The sequence below is a fragment of the Oncorhynchus tshawytscha genome, linkage group LG21 (genome assembly GCF_018296145.1).
Source record: "Oncorhynchus tshawytscha isolate Ot180627B linkage group LG21, Otsh_v2.0, whole genome shotgun sequence".
Lineage (NCBI taxonomy): Eukaryota > Metazoa > Chordata > Actinopteri > Salmoniformes > Salmonidae > Oncorhynchus > Oncorhynchus tshawytscha.
Window position 1 is genome coordinate 40,638,641 of NC_056449.1, and position 18,133 is coordinate 40,656,773.

At 43.4% G+C, this 18,133-nt stretch overlaps 1 protein-coding gene across 1 annotated transcript; it reads right to left on the minus strand.

Moving 5' to 3' along the window:
- Window positions 1-1,038: 1,038 nt before the first annotated feature.
- On the minus strand, window positions 1,039-8,536 carry dusp1 (dual specificity phosphatase 1). Its single transcript, XM_024409602.2, has 4 exons — window positions 7,780-8,536; window positions 7,072-7,214; window positions 6,521-6,740; window positions 1,039-3,489 (listed from the first exon to the last, which is right to left on the minus strand). The coding sequence occupies exons 1-4, from the start codon at window positions 8,147-8,149 to the stop codon at window positions 3,128-3,130; spliced, it is 1,095 nt and encodes a 364-aa protein (XP_024265370.1). The 5' UTR covers window positions 8,150-8,536; the 3' UTR covers window positions 1,039-3,127.
- Between the last annotated feature and the right edge of the window lie 9,597 nt (window positions 8,537-18,133).

Sequence of the window (18,133 nt, forward strand, 5' to 3'; positions counted from 1 at the left end):
TAACTATACTGGGTATGGTAACTATACTGGGTATGGTAACTATACTGGTAACTATACTAGGGATGGGAACTATAGTAGGTATGGTAACTATACTGGGTATGGTAACTATACTGGTAACTATACTGGGTATGGTAACTATACTGGGTATGGTAACTATACTGGGTATGGTAACTATACTGGTAACTATACTGGGTATGGTAACTATACTGGGTATGGTAACTATACTGGTAACTATACTAGGTATGGTAACTATACTGGGTATGGTAACTATACTGGGTATGGTAACTATACTGAGTATAGTAACTATACTGGGTATGGTAACTGTACTGGGTATGGTAACTGTACTGAGTATGGTAACTATACTGGGTATGGTAACTGTACTGGGTATGGTAACTATACTGGGTATGGTAATTATACTGGGTATGGTAACTGTACTGGTAACTATACTAGGTATGGTAACTATACTAGGTATGGTAACTATACTGGGTATGGTAACTATACTGGGTATGGTAACTATACTGGGTATGGTAACTATACTGAGTATGGTAACTATACTGGGTATGGTAACTGTACTGGTAACTATACTAGGTATGGTAACTATACTGGGTATGGTAACTGTACTGACCACTTTGTGCTTCCGACACGAACCCTGTGGTTCAGGGTCCATATATTTTAGATTATTACACCATCAGTTTTTGTTTCATGTACCATTGATCAAATTTTGATTAAATATATTTTTCAGATATTTTAATTAAAATAATATTTTATTCTGTAATGTTTTGTCCTGAAATTCAGGCCCAACACTGCTAAACTATAACATTTGTAAGCCTAGATGTCAGCATTAGATTGATGATGCAGTCATGTGTATAGTCATCCTATGTATATAATATAGATTGTGGTGTATTTGGGTCTACCATATTTATTTTCTCTACGGTGTTGGTGTAATATACAATCATTACATTTTACTGTGTGTCTTTTAGCATTTCCAATTGACTTTAGGTGTCAAAAATAAAGAAACGACAAAGTTCTGCAACGAAGTACAAAAGACAAATAGGATTTATTTAATGGTATCAAAAACAACTACTAACAAACATATGCAAAAATATATATGGTAAGAAATATATTACTTTAGTTCAATAAATATCACATAGGTAATGACAGACAGCAGTCTCTGGTGAGCCTGATTCCCCCGTCTTAGTGCTTTGGGGTTCTGACTCTCTCCCAGAGATGTTAATTGTAGAAGATGCTAACAGAGATAGCATGCTAATGATACTAACAGTACAAGATGCCAACAGAGCTAGCATGATGCTAACAGAGCTAACATGCGAACGGTACATGATGCTAACAGAGCTAGCATGATGCTAACAGAGCTAACATGCGAACGGTACATGATGCTAACAGAGCTAGCATGATGCTAACAGAGCTAACATGCGAACGGTACATGATGCTAACAGAGCTAGCATGATGCTAACAGAGCTAACATGCGAACGGTACATGATGCTAACAGAGCTAGTGTTAGCTAACAGCTGCTAGCACTACAAAGGCATGGTGGTGTTTCAGAGGTATCTGTTGGTTGGTTGGTTCCCCCAATATTGTCGGGATCGTCAGGGTCTTACGGTGTTTTATAAAAGGCAAACATTTGCATGTGAATGGGGCTTTCCCATCCACTTTAAACTAAACCTTCTGGCGCTCTCTGAGCTGGCTGATTGGCCAGAGATCAGAGATCAGAGATACATTCATTGTTCGTCAACAATAAAGAGCCTGAGGAGTGATTTATCCAAACCTGCGTCGTTTGCCGAGGCATTAGCAGGATTCTCTCAGGATGACAGCTCGTTTCTGTGTGAACAAAGCTGTGGTAAAAGTAATTCATGATTCCCGAGAGTCTAGTTGGTAGCAATAAATATGACTGTCTGTGAGTGACCAAGGGAGGGTTTACTTGCTCATTTTGAGTAGAGTTGTGTCAGGTACATTTTGTTATTGTGATTATGAAAAGCTGACCACTCTCATTAAATGACTTTGCATACTTGACAAAGTTGAATACAATTTCTTCTCTTCATCTCATTAAAATACTTCTAACTTCCTTTAAAGAATTGACCCTTTCCCACAGTCACCTTCAGCCATTGACTTCTCTGTCTCTTTCTATAAGTTGAGGTATTCTAGGCAGATCTGTGGGTATCATTCTCCTTCAGCCATTGACTTCTCTGTCTCTTCCTATAAATTGAGGTATTCTAGGCAGATCTGTGGGTATCATTCTCCTTCAGCCATTGACTTCTCTGTCTCTTCCTATAAATTGAGGTATTCTAGGCAGATCTGTGGGTATCATTCTCCTTCAGCCATTGACTTCTCTGTCTCTTCCTATAAATTGAGGTATTCTAGGCAGATCTGTGGGCATTCTCCTTCAGAAGAGGATGCTGTGATAACCATACTGCCATATTGGTAGCCAGAGAAACTCCTTTTAAGGCGATAGGGCAGACCTGTGGATTGAACCCATAAACTAGGCCACTTGGTTTGTCTCTCCAAAAGTTATCCCTTTTGTCCTGTGATGCCAGGATCACTTCTTTATGACTTTTATACCAGGAAGGGCAACAATAAGGGTTCCATCAGTTCTAAAGCTCAATGTCTATTCAAAACTCAATGATTAATCACCTGTAGTTGAGCGACACTGACAGTACACTACTACTAGTGTTACAGTACAGTACAGTACTAGTATTGTCACTACTGGTATTGTTACAGTACAGTACTAGTATTGTCACTACTAGGATTGTTACAGTACAGTACTAGTATTGTCACTACTAGTATTGTTACAGTGCACTACTAGTATTGTTACAGTACACTACTAGTATTGTTACAGTACACTACTAGTATTGTTACAGCACACTACTAGTATTGTTACAGTACACTACTAGTATTGTTACAGCACACTACTAGTATTGTTACAGTACACTACTAGTATCGTTACAGTACACTACTAGTATTGTTACAGTACACTACTAGTATTGTCACTACTAGTATTGTTACAGTACTAGTCTTGTGACAGTACATTCACAACGACTCGACACCAATAGTGACAGTTCAGTTCAAGTCCAGGCTAAGACAGACAGCCCTCCATCTGATCCTACTCTTCCCCTTAGCAGCTTGGTGAGGTGGTGATGGGGCTGTGGAGGAAGGAGAGCTGTCCATGTCCAGCAGAGCCGTGGACGGGGATAGACACAGGGAAGTTAAAGACCGTACTGCTCTTCCCCAGGGCAGGACTCCCGGCTTCCGACGAGCAGGATGAAGTAGCCAGGACCTGGGACTCAAACCGTAGCAGTTGGCCCATGAAGCTGAAGTTGGGACTGATGATGCTGCGGCGTTGCTTGACGAACTCAAAGGCCTCGTCCAGCTTCACGCGGTTGGTCCTCATCAGGTAGGCCAGACAGATGGTGGCGGAGCGGGAGATGCCGGCTTGGCAGTGGACAAACACACGACCGCCTTTATTACGGATGGAGTCTACAGGAGAGAGAGAGAAGGAGAGGGGAGATTAGTACAACTATCAACAACATATTCAACTTAGTTCTTCTGTAAGTGTGAGACAGTTGTATAAGTTGTTGCCAGATTTCTGAAAGGTTTCTCTTGACTGTTAGAATACCATTGGTCCTTTGTAGCTCAGTTGGGAGAGAATGGCACTTGTAACAACAGGGTAGTGGGTTCAATTCCTGGGACCACCCATACGTAAAATGGGATGCACGCATCCCAGCCGAAACAGTTCGGATCAAGTTTGTGTTTTATGGCGTTTTTGTTTGTTTTGGGCATCGGTAAAGTTTTTTTTACGGCTGTTCATGAACACTAAATGTTTTCTCGAGGCAAGCAGAAGTTGGTAGACCAAGTCTACACCCCTTTGATGGTGATTGGTCAACAGTAGGGATTCTTCAATAAAGTCTACACCCCTTCGATGGTGATTGGTCAACAGTAGGGATTCTTCAATAAAGTCTACGCCCCTTCGATGGTGATTGGTCAACAGTAGGGATTCTTCAATAAAGTATTTGTTATCATTCAGAGACGATGACATGTTTTCATTGAGATATACAGCACCAAACATCTTAGTTTAGATGTAAAATTGTGCGACTAAGGTCTCCTCGACAAACACATCCAAATTAACTACAGATTTCTTGAGTTATCTATTTTGAGGGAGTGTATACTGGCTACGGCATCTCAAAATGGACAAACAGTACTATTGCAGATTTTTTGTTGTTTTTAAGCGAAGGTTTTTTAAGGGAGTATGGTGCACCCTCGTTAGGTTCCCCTAGACCAGTTTACTATGCGCCAGCCGAACTAAAGCATGCGGAAGCCTTAAGGCACAGCAGGAAGTTACCAATATCCTCCTTGTTCAGTCAGTAGACCTACTAAGGCACAGCAGGAAGTGACTAACTTTCAGTTACCAAATCACCCTCCATAGTGTTACTAACTAATGGTGTTGCTAACAGACCCATCTCATTAACTCAGGAATGGGGCAGTTAGATGGGTCTGGGGTGGTGGGTGATCAGGGGGGCTATTCCCCAAGGAGAGGGGGCAGAAGGGGACAGTTAGATGGGTCTGGGGTGGTGGGTGATCAGGGGGGCTATTCCGCAAGGAGAGGGGGGCAGAAGGGGACAAAGGGGGTTGGTTGCCCCCCTGCTGGGGTTATTAATCTGGGAGAAAGGCTGGCCGTGAGCCTGGTGGAGAAAACTGCCTTTTGTCCCGACAAAACAAAGAGATGGAGAGGAGGGAGCTGTATTCAACCATCAGCCTCTCTCTGCGTGCATCCCAAATGGCTCCCTATTCCCTACATAGTGCACTACTTTAGACCAGAGCCCTATGGAACCCTATTCCCAAATAGTGCACTACTTTAGACCAGGTCCCTATGGAACCCTATTCCCTATATAGTGCACTACTTTAGACCAGAGCCCTATGGAACCCTATTCCCTATATAGTGCACTACTTTAGACCAGGGCCCTATGGAACCCTATTCCCTATATAGTACACTACTTTAGACCAGGGCAGTGTACTATAAAGGGAATAGGATTCCATTTGGCATACAGCTCTGTCTCTCTCTCTCTGGCTGCCTGGTACAAAAGCAGAGTGAGTTCTGGGTCTGTTGGGTCTGCTTTGTGGCTCCCACATGAAAAGGGACCACCTCTTTAAACTGGGGGGTCTAGTAGAGGGGTGGATGGGCTGTGATGATGTCACCACCATTGTGGTGAAGCAGGGAGCCCTGGCTCAGACAGCTGGTTGGGATTTGGAGGGAACTTTTTTTCTATTGAAATCCAAGTCATTGAATGGAGGAGAGGAGAGAGTGATGGAGAGAGGGAGGGGTTGGCTGTTGAGTTGGAGAGAGGGAGGGGGTTGGCTGTTGCGTTGGAGAGAGGGGGGGGGTTGGCTGTTGAGTTGGAGAGAGGGAGGGGGTTGGCTGTTGAGGTGGGAGAGAGGGAGGGGGATGGTTGTTGGGTTGGAGAGAGGGAGGGGTTGGCTGTTGAGGTGGGAGAGAGGGAGGGGGATGGTTGTTGAGTTGGAGAGAGGGAGGGAGTTGGCTGTTGAGTTGTAGTAGTTTGTTTTCCGGCCAAACCAATGGCTTCTATGACTACAGTTGTGGTTGCCTTGCTTGGTGATTGTGTCCTATGTTTGACAGTTATCTAGAGTTACGAGAGAATTAGTTAGCTAGCTACTTACAACGACTGTGATATCGTGACCTGTGCAAAGCATAGTTCTGAGATATTGAGCATCAACATTTTCACGTCCCAGAGGTGTTTTGTAGTGACTTCTTCTTTAATAACCAAACCTTAAAAGGTACCTGAAGTACAGAGTACTGTTTTGAACCTTATGGCTCTGAAATGTCAATCTGGGTTCAGCCATACGGTTCTATTTGACACTTCTGAATTAGACATTTTTAAGACAACTGTAGCTATGTAAATAAATAAATGATGGAATAACACTATTTACCGACAGAGTCTGAACAAATCATCAAATACATTAAGAAATATATTTTGATCATCAGATGAATAACTGGCATCGATGTGGCCACGTCATTCACTTGAACATCTCTGACAGTGTTGTTGTTTTGCCTACGTACCATTATTGCTGGCTAGACTAGCCTAGACCATACCTAGAGGGAGGTGGCAAAGACATGTTCTGATTGGTCCGTCTGTATTTGTTCAGGATTGTGCCTGGATTGCAGACAGAACCTTATAGCACTAAGTTCAAATGGTTTTATGCAAATAGAACGTTCTAGTTTTTCAAACTTTTTCCGAATTAAAATGTACTTTTTCAAAAATCTAACTTCACAGACATATGAATAATAATCTAAAAGATCAATTATATGTGAATAGCTCTTTTTTTATATATATATATATATATATATTTTTTTTTACAAACATGTCAGATATAACCTTATAGATCCAAGGTCTCAATATGTTTTCTCACCCAGCCATCTGAAGCTGTATACTCTGACTGTTAGTCGTTCTGAATAGGAGTGTCTGCTAAATGACCGTAATGTAAAGACACTCACCGATAAACTCTATAGCCTCATTGAACCAGGAGGAGATATCAGCCTTGTGGTTGTCCTCTACGGGGATACTCTTGTACTGGAAGGACTCTTCAAAGTGGTTGGGGCAGTTAGCTGATACGTTGATGAGAGCAGTGATACCCAGCATGTCTATCATGTCCTTTCTGGAGGCATGGTAGGCACTGCCCAGGTAGAGGAAGGGAAGGATCTCCACTGGAACCCCCTGGAGAGGAGGAGAGGAACAGGACCGACAACAGTCAACCACCACAATAAAGATAGTCTAAGATGTCCAAATCTATAGTTTGATGACACATTGACATTGTTTTGAGAGTCATAACATGTCAAAGTGTTATTAGAGATGACGATAGGAACAGAAAACAATGTCATATCCTGTCAATACTTACGCCTGTAGCCTACCGAATTGAGGTTAGTTTAAGATGGCAGAATCTATTGTTTGACGACACACTGAATGACATTGGTTTATTTTTTTATACAAGTAAAAGTGCTGTTACACAGTAATAACATAGAAAATACATGTTCTAAAGAAAACCTACCTGGTCATAGAGCGGTGTACTGCATGGACTGCAGCCGGGCTCGGCGCTGTCTGGACGGGCGCTAAGGGGCAGACTGAGTCCCTGTGGAGCTGACGGCTTGGTACACATCTCTGGATAGTCCGAGGAGAACGTGTCAAAACCACCTAAACAATGACAAGATAGGACGTAAGGATACTTACTGTACAACAGTCACGTCACCATCTATCTCATCGTTAGAAACAGTAACAGCTGTAAAGCGGCTATTTCCGCACAGTGACAGTGTTCACTTCATAACTGTCAATTTAAATAATGCCACTTTAATAATGTTTACATATCTTACATTACTCATCTCATCTGTATATACTGTACTCTATACCATCTACTGCATCTTGCCTATGCTGCTCGGCCATCGCTCATCCATATATTTATATGTACATATTCTTCATTCCTTTACACTTGTGTGTATAAGGTAGTTGTTGGGGAATTGTTAGATTACTTGTTAGAGATTACTGCACTGTTGGAACTAGAAGGACAAGCATTTCGCTACACTCGTAATAACATCTGCTAACCATGTGTATGTGACAAATAAATGGTGATTTGATTTGAATTTGACGTAGGCCTACACTATGGCACTTTGTGTTGCGCCGTTCGTTACCATGAGTGCGTAATCAATATGGAGTAGGCCTAGGCTATAGAAACAGGCTTCATGTTTATAATAAATCAAATTACCTTTGAGAAAGAAGAAACTAGTCCCACACGGGTTTCGGCACAGAGCTGTTACGGCGAGCATTAGAGTCCCGTCCTTCTTCACTTGGCCAAAGTCTAAACTCCGATCATCCAGAAACACTACCGACTGATACTCCCCGGAGAGAAGCCGGTTCCGCGTGTCCTCGTTGGGCACGATGTGTCCCACCCCCAGCCCCCCTCTGGCCCTCCGTCGGACTATAGTACTGAAGCGGACGTTGGTGGACCCGGGGATGTGAGAGGAGTTGAAGGAGAAGAATGAGCGGCAGTCCAGGACCAGACAGCCCTGGTCGTCCCCCTCCAGCAGCCCGCGGAGGGACATGGCATCGATGCTGGGGACTTCCATTATCACCATAGTAGAAGTGCGGCGGGCGTCCAATGGTAAATACAAGTAGATAGGCTGTGGAACAGGCAAATAAACCCCTGGGTGGTCTGTGTCACCTGTTCCTATAGCAACTTGTGAGGTTTTCTTTATTTTAAGACACAAGTAGATTTATTCTTGAAACAGTTGTATGTTCTTTTGTTCTCCTTAGCTTCTTTGAGGTTTTCCCAAAATGAATGTAAACTGAGAGAAAAGAAAAAAAATCAGTAACAATGAATAAATGTAGAATAAAAAAATACAACAATCCGTTCCTCTTCTCGTGTGTATTTTCTTTGGTTGTTTCTTGTTAAAAACAAGTTTTTCTTTTCATTCCCGAGGTTGTTCTGAGGGTAGACTGTGAAAAGGACTTATATAGTATCTCTTCTAGTGAGCGAGAAAACAATGACATCAGACTACTTACTCCCTTCCTGGTACACTGCCCGCACGGGTTTGCACATACGTCATTGCGCTTTCGAGTCAACCAATGAAGGCCACCCACCCACCCTTCCACCAGCTCCTCTCAGTTCTTGTCACAGAGGCTTTATTGGCATGGGAAACATATGTTTACATTGCCAAAACAAGTGAAAACAAAACAACAACAAACAAAAACAATCAGACATTAATAGGTAAACATTACAAACACAAGAGTTTTAAAATCATCTCTCTCTGTGTGTGAAATGATTATGGGGGCTGGTAGCAGCTATATTATGGGGCCAGAGATATCAGGGAAAGGATAGTGAAAGTATCTCTGATGGGGCATGTCGCTATGGGTAGACTAAGGAGACTAGCCTACTTATATATCCCAATATATATATCCCATTATAAAAATAGAAAAATTAAGTATTTATATCAAAATATAAAGTATAGATAAATCAAATCAAATGTTATGGGTCACATACACCTGTTTAGCAGATGTCATTGTGGGTGTAGCAAAATGCTTGTGTTTCTAGCTCCAACAGTGCAGTAATATCTAACAAGTAATATCTAACAATTTCACAAAAATACACACAATACCCACAAATCTAAAGTATAAGAATGGAATTAAGAATATATAAATATTTGTATGAGCAATGTCGGAGCGGCATAGACTAACATACAGTAGAATAGAATACAGTAGAATAGAATACAGTAGAATAGAATACAGTAGAATAGAATACAGTAGAATAGAATATAGTAGAATAGAATACAGTAGACTAGAATACAGTAGACTAGAATATAGTAGACTAGAATACAGTAGAATAGAATACAGTAGAATAGAATACAGTATATGAGAAATATGTAAACATTATTAAAGTGACCCGTGTTCCATTACTAAAGTGGCCAGTGATTTCAAGTCTGTGTATATACGGCAGCAGCCTCTATTTTTTTAATTTGATTTATTTAACCTTTATTCAGTTAAGAACAAATTCTTATTTACAATAACGGCCTAGGAACAGTGGGTTAACTGCCTTGTTCAGGGACAGAACGACAGATTTTTTTACCTACCTACCTACCTACCTACCTACCTACCTACCTACCTACCTACCTAAACACCTACCTACCCTTTACCTAGAATTTTTTACCTAGGTGCTAGTGATGGCTGTTTAACAGTCTGATGGCCTTGAGATAGAAGCTGTTTTTCAGTCTCTCGGTCCCAGCTTTGATGCACCTGTACTGACCTCGCCTTCTGGATGATAGCGGAGTGAACAGGAAGTGGCTCAGGTGGTTGTTGTCCTTGATGATCTTTACGGCCTTCCTGTAACATTGGGCTCTATAGTTGTTATTATTATTATGTAATTCACCTGTTATTAAGCTATTACCTTCAACAAGTATATAAATCACCTAAAACGGTGGTCTTTGTGTAAAATATGTCAACTTCAGCACATTAGGAATTTGCTCAATTTTCCGAGATCTAATTATCGAAATATATTATTCTATTCTCCCCGTTCAGCTGATAGCTGACGAATAACAAGATCATCAGTAAATAGCTGTCATGGTGGTCATAAAAGCTGAGTTTTTATTAACCTTTTATTGGCCAGTGGTACAAAGCGTTCCATGCCTCGCGAGCAAAAGGTTCACCATAAAAGTTAATGACTGTAGAGAGAATGAGTGTCTGGGAACATTGCCATGTGCTGAAAACAACACAGAGGACACTAACATTAGGTCATTTAGCAGACACTCTCATCCAGAGCGACTGACTGTAGCGAGTGGATACATTTTAATACGTGGGACTCATTACCCACAAACCCCTGGCTGCTCTCATCCAACTGAGTTACACATATTGTTTGTCAGTCATGTGTGTGGTTTAGTCATTAGTTGCGTCCCCAATGACACCTTATTCCCTATGTAGTAGGGCTCTGAACAAAAGTAATGCACTATGTATTAAACTGAGTCAGACTGTGACATGGCACTTGGAAAGGGCCTTTCTCAGAAGATAAGAGAACAGGTTTGTTATGGACTTTCCACTGACTGACTGACAGCTGAGTGACAGCTGAGTGACTGACCGACTGACTGACTGACAGCTGAGTGACTGCTGAGTGAGTGACTGACCGACTGACTGACTGACGGCTGAGTGACAGCTGAGTGACTGACCGACTGACTGACTGACTGACACCTGAGTGACAGCTGACTGACTGACAGCTGAGTGACTGACTGACAGCTGAGTGACTGACTGACTGACTGACTGACAGCTGAGTGACTGACTGACTGACAGCTGAGTGACTGACCGACTGACTGACTGACAGCTGAGTGACAGCTGACTGACCGACTGACTGACTGACAGCTGAGTGACTGACCGACTGACTGACTGACAGCTGAGTGACAGCTGAGTGACTGACCGACTGACTGACTGACAGCTGAGTGACTGACTGACAGCTGAGTGACTGACTGACTGACAACTGAGTGACTGACTGACTGACAGCTGAGTGACTGAGTGACTGAGTGACTGACTGACTGAGTGACTGACTGACTGAGTGACTGACTGACAGCTGAGTGACTGACTGACTGACAGCTGAGTGACTGACTGACTGACTGACTGACTGACTGACTGAGTGACTGACTGACTGAGTGACTGACTGACTGAGTGACTGACTGACAGCTGAGTGACTGACTGACTGAGTGAGTGACTGACTGACTGACTGACAGCTGAGTGACTGACTGACAGCTGACTGACTGACTGACTGACAGCTGAGTGACTGACTGACTGACAGCTGAGTGACTGACTGACAGCTGAGTGACTGACTGACAGCTGAGTGACTGACTGACAGCTGAGTGACTGACTGACTGACAGCTGAGTGACTGACTGACAGCTGAGTGACTGACTGAGTGACTGACTGACAGCTGAGTGACTGACTGACAGCTGAGTGACTGACTGACCGACTGACAGCTGACTGGCTGGATGGGTGTGTGTGTGTGTGACACTGAATGGGTGTTTCTTCAGTTCAAACCGCAGAGAGACAGATGTTGTGGAGAATTGCCCTACGTTTCCTCCTATACAGGTTGACAGGAAATGTTAACACAGTCAGTTACAGGGACATAAATCATTAAAGCATCAAAGCACCAAACGATTGGATAAATGGTTCATCTGTGTGGCATTGCTAATTAATGTACATCTATGTCACGTTGGTATAAAGGGTCGGGAGACAGGCGCAGGAATGTGTAATAGGGGTTTTTAATTACCCAAATTACGGTGTGCCGTGTGGGACGAAGACCAAACAAACACGTAACAAAAACACAGGGTTGAAACCCAAACAAAAGAACGAGGAGCACCTCGAATAAATACACACAATGATTAACACTACGGGACGAGACACGTAATCATCTGCGTAATCCACAAGGGCACGAAAGCCTAAAACACCACAGCACAGGTACTCACACGCCCCAACGGACATAGAAACAATAATGGACAGACCAATGGAAACCACAGGGCACCACTTATACAAGTACTAGTCAGTGGGAACAGGTGACAGGTGTGTGTATAATGAACGTTCCGGAGGGATCCGTGACAATCGAATTGTTGCTTCTATTACAGTAACTACATGTCGATGTCACATGGCTGGCTATCACAATCACTATTACACAAAGTACATTTACATGTACCAGGAAATGGACTGGGTGAAGTGGTGATGTCATCATCTTACAATTACTTGTGTGGTGTGGTGTGGTGTGGTATGGTGTGGTGTGGTATGGTGTGGTATGGTGTGGTGTGGTATGGTGTGGTATAGTATGGTATGGTGTGGTATGGTGTGATATGGTGTGGTATGGTGTGGTGTGGTGTGGTGTGATATGGTGTGGTGTGGTATGGTGTGGTGTGGTGTGGTATGGTGTGGTATGGTATGGTGTGGTATGGCGTGATATGGTGTGGTGTGGTGTGGTGTGGTATGGTGTGATATGGTGTGGTATGGTGTGGTGTGGTATGGTGTGATATGGTGTGGTGTGGTGTGGTGTGATATGGTGTGGTGTGGTGTGGTATGGTATGGTGTGGTATTGTGTGGCGTGGCATGGTGTGGTATGGTATGCTGTCGTATGGTATGGTGCAGGCAGAGCTATGCACAGTCTGTGAGAGGAGCAACTGGCCCAGCTCCCACCAACCAAATGAGTGACATTAAACACATGTCTACTATGGTCACATGTGATAGGTCGAGGGTCACGGATGAGCACAACAACTCCACCATCCTCACACTACATCCACCCAAGTGGCATGACACAAATGTTATCCTAAATGATAAACAAATCACATTTACATAATAAGAGTTAACGTGAATTGAAAAATCCTATTTTAATAGTTCTTGTTGGATTGAGAGTGTTTGTCTCATTTTGAAGGTAAAGAAAAAACAGTTATGCAATATTTTTACGTTGCATGTTGGAATTTACATGGGTTGAAGTCCTCTGCTTTTGGGCTAAAGAGCAGAAACCCAGACTTCCTGAAAGAAATTGATGATGTTGATATTGTAGTACTACAGGAAACATGGTGCAGAGGTGATGTTTCCACTGGCTGTCCACTAGGTTATACGGAGATAAACATACCATCCACTAAATTAAAGGAATCAGACAGGGCAGAGACTCAGGACAGGGCAGAGACTCAGGACAGGGCAGAGACTCAGGACAGGGCAGAGACTCAGGACAGGGCAGAGACTCAGGACAGGCCAGAGACTCAGGACAGGGCAGAGACTCAGGACAGGGCAGAGACTCAGGACAGGCCAGAGACTCAGGACAGGCCAGAGACTCAGGACAGGGCAGAGACTCAGGACAGGGCAGAGACTCAGGACAGGGCAGAGACTCAGGGCAGAGACTCAGGACAGGGCAGAGACTCAGGACAGGGCAGAGACTCAGGGCAGAGACTCAGGACAGAGCAGAGACTCAGGACAGGGCAGAGACTCAGGGCAGAGACTCAGGACAGGGCAGAGACTCAGGGCAGAGACTCAGGACAGGGCAGAGACTCAGGGCAGAGACTCAGGACAGGGCAGAGACTCAGGGCAGAGACTCAGGACAGGGCAGAGACTCAGGGGGAATGCTAATATGGTATACATTTGAACCAATTAATTCAATCGAATTGATCAAAACAGGAGAATTCTTTATATGGTTAAAAATCAGCAGGGAGGCCATCTTGACAGATAAAACGTCTTCCTCTGTGCCACATACCCCCCCCTCAGAGTCACCCTACTTCAATGAAGAGAGTTTCTCCATTCTAGAGGGGAGATGAGTCACTTTCAGGCCAAGGCAATATATTGGTCTGTGAAGACCTGAATGGTGAAACAACAGAAGAACTAGACACTGTTAACAGTCATGGGGACAAACACCTACCAGGAAGCAACATTCCCCCCCACCCCCAGAAACAACTATGACAAAAAGAAAAACAAAAATGAAGCACAGTTCCTGCAGCTCTGTCGAACACTGGGTCTGTTCAATGGTAGGCTGAGAGGGGACTCTTCTGGTAGGTACACCTACAGCTCTGTGGAACACTGGGTCTGTACATAGTCAATGGTAGGCTGAGAGGGAACTATTTTGGTAGGTACACCTACAGCTCATCCCTTGGCAGCAGCACTGTAGACTACTTCCTCACCGACCTAAACCCAGAGTCTCTCAGAGCCTTCACAGTCAGCCCACTAACACCTCTCTCAGAGCCTTCACAGTCAGCCCACTAACACCTCTCTCAGAGCCTTCACAGTCAGCCCACTAACACCTCTCTCAGAGCCTTCACAGTCAGCCCACTAACACCTCTCTCAGAGCCTTCACAGTCAGCCCACTAACACCTCTCTCAGAGCCTTCACAGTCAGCCAAATAACACCTCTCTCAGAGCCTTCACAGTCAGCCCACTAACACCTCTCTCAGAGCCTTCACAGTCAGCCCACTAACACCTCTCTCAGAGCCTTCACAGTCAGCCCACTAACACCTCTCTCAGAGCCTTCACAGTCAGCCCACTAACACCTCTCTCAGAGCCTTCACAGTCAGCCCACTAACACCTCTCTCAGAGCCTTCACAGTCAGCCCACTAACACCTCTCTCAGAGCCTTCACAGTCAGCCCACTGACACCTCTCTCAGACCACAGTAAAATCACAGTGTATCTGAGAAGAGCAGAACCCAACCATGAAGCATCATGGCCCAATATATGACATGCCACTGACATGCCCCCTGCCCCCCCCCCACACTTCTGGGAGAATTGGAATAAATTAAACAAACCTCATCATGAGGAATTAGCTATCCAAAATGGGGATATGTGGAGAAATCACGTTGAAAAACTCTACAGCAATATAACAAAGAGCCCAGAACAAAAAGATATTCAAGAAAAATTACAAATCCTTGAATCAGCAGTCAAAGACTATCAGAATCCTGTGGATACCCCCAATTATTGGGAAAACTATACACTCTCCAACCCAAAAAGGCCTGTGGTGCTGATGGTATTTTAAATTAAATGATCAAATATACAGACCATATTTGGAAACAGTGGAGGCTCCTCAGAGGAGGAAGGGGAGGACCATCCTCTTCAGTGAATTTCATACAGTGTTTAGCTGTAAAACATTTCAAAAGTTATCCTTTTTTAGATAAAACTATACTAAATATATTCACGTCACCAAAAAATGTATTAAAATAAACTATTTGCAATGAAGGTTGACAGTAGCCTCAACAGCATTCTGTAGGGTAGCACCATGGTGCAGCTGGAGGACAGCTAGCTTCCGTTCTCCTCTGGGTACATTGACTTCAATACAAAATCTAGGAGGCTCATGGTTCTCACCCCCATCTATAGACTTACACAGTAATTATGACGTCCAGAGGATGTCCTCCAGCCTATCAGAGCTCTTGCAGCATGAACTGACATGTTGTCCACCCAATCAAAGGATCAGAGAATTGATCTAGTATTGAAAACATAAGCTACAGTTAGCTAGCACTGCAGTGTAAAAAATGTGGTGAGTAGTTGACTCAAAAAGAGAGAAAGACAATAGTTTAACAGATTTGGACAAATTAATTTCTAAGAGAGAAATAGAGAGATTTTGTCTTCTATTTTTTTACTTTCAAGTTTCACTTACTTAGCTAGCAAATGTAGCTAGCTAGTTTAGCCTACTGAAACACCCTGCTCAAACAGAGCCATGCTACGTTAGCTAGCTGGCTATGACAGAGGGATGCTACGTTAGCTAGCTGGCTATGATAGAGGGATGCTACGTTAGCTAGCTGGCTATAACAGAGGGATGCTACGTTAGCTAGCTGGCTATAACAGAGGGATGCTACGTTAGCTAGCTGGCTATAACAGAGGGATGCTATGTTAGTTAGCTGGCTATAACAGAGGGATGCTACGTTAGCTAGCTGGCTATAACAGAGGGATGCTACGTTAGCTAGCTGGCTATGACAGAGGGATGCTACGTTAGCTAGCTGGCTATGACAGAGGGATGCTACGTTAGCTAGCTGGGTATGACTATCCAAAACAATACTGGAACTCTTCCGAGTCAAGGTAACTTTTGGTATTACTAAATGTAGATATTTTAACTTGCCATGTCAAAAAAGTATACTGAATTGAATTGTTTTGAGAGAGAGAGAGAGAGAGAGAGAGACAGAGACAGAGAGAGAGAGACAGAGAGAGAGACAGAGAGAGAGACAGAGAGAGAGAGAGAGAGACAGAGAGACAGAGAGAGAGAGAGAGAGAGAGAGAGAGAGAGAGAGACAGAGAGAGAGAGACAGAGAGAGACAGAGACAGAGAGAGAGAGACAGAAAGAGAGACAGAGAGAGAGAGACAGAAAGAGAGACAGAGAGACAGAGAGAGACAGAGAGACAGAGAGAGAGAGAGAGAGAGAGAGAGAGAGAGAGAGAGAGAGAGACAGAGAGAGAGACAGAGAGAGAGAGAGAGAGAGAGAGAGAGAGAGAGAAAGATGTAATGTAAGTAATTTAACTTGTCATGTCAATAATGTATACTGAATTGAATTGAGAGAGGGAGAGAGAGAGAGATTACTCCACATACTGGAAATTATGAAAGCATGAATTGACAAAATAAAACTCTGTAATTTTAGTGTTTTTGCTTCCCATCATTATCAGCTGTCAGGAGGACTGTCCTCTCATCCAGGGAGGGAAGTAAAACAGGGGACGACACTGAGGCATTTCCTGTGACTGTTCAGGTCGTGTCCCAAATGGAACCCTATTCTCTCCATGGTGCACTACTTTCGACCAGAGACCTATGGGCCCTAGTGCACTCTATAGGGACTTGGGTGCCATTTGGGACACATTCTCTGTTCAGCTGTCAGTACTGTCGTCCCTGTTCATTTACTGTCACCATCGCCCCGGGCAACAGCCGAGTGAGTGGGCGGGAAAACACAGGGCTTCTCCTCACCACAGAATCACAACACCACGTGCGCATCCTAAACGGAACCCTATTCCCTATATATAGTGCACTAGAGCCCATAGGCCTCTGGTCAAAAGTAGTGCACTACATAGGGAACAGTGCGCCATTTATGACCCAAAGTATAACAGTAAGCGGCTGTGGTCAAAAGATTTCTCTTTCTCAGGGTTTCTCACAGTCAGCTTCGAGGTGATCCCCTGAAGTTTTTCTTTAGTTTTGTTTTGTAGATGTGAAGAGGCTTTGTTGTTAAATTTAACTTGATGTTTTTTTTAGATCATGAACGGGACCATTTCAATTAGATGTAAACTTACACACTCAGCAGTTCCTCTTTGGGTTTCCAGCGTGAGATATATAGATAGTAATAGAGATATTATTATACACACATATCAATACAATACATCTCCTAGACTCATTCATGTGCAGCTTAGCCTACGGCATGTATATTTTAGTCATTTGCTAGTTTTTATTTCCCACACAAAAGAGGACATTTCATATTGCCGGAAGAGGCTGTGAGTGAAGGGAAAACACAAGGCCTACCCCGCCAGGCTTGTCCTCACCACAGAACAACAGTAACGGGTTGAAGGTTGTTCCTTTTCTCCCCGGAAGTTGTACTTTTTGTTTTGGTTTTGTGGACATGACGCTTTTCATAATTCAACGGACTATTTTCCGATAATGAACAGCAACACAACGATGTTGTAACAGTAGCTGGTTGGTTCCTCGGTTTTGTTTCAGGGCAAGTCCAAGCTAGCTGAATGGCACTGAGACTCAGATTATTAACTTGAACATTTATGCCAAACAAAAAACATTGATTTTAAAAGTTGAACAAACCATACTCTACGCACAAAGACTGATTTTTTTAAAACAATTTTACAAAAAAACACAACTGGAAGAACAGTGCAGATGCAAAGATTGGTAACAGAATTTCTGATAAATCTCCCTCAGTGTTTTATGTGACCACGTGTCAATGAAGATGGAAAGATGCCTGTCTGCAGAAAGAATGACAGCTATGACATGACACATTGACTTTGAAAAAAAAAACATTTTGGTTACTGAACTACATTAAGTGAAGTGGATGTACACCCGGTAACGGAATTGCGGTAACAGAATTTCATCATGGGTCCCTGACCAGTATTACATAGAAATGTATAATGATGGATATTTCTCTTCGTGATGTACAG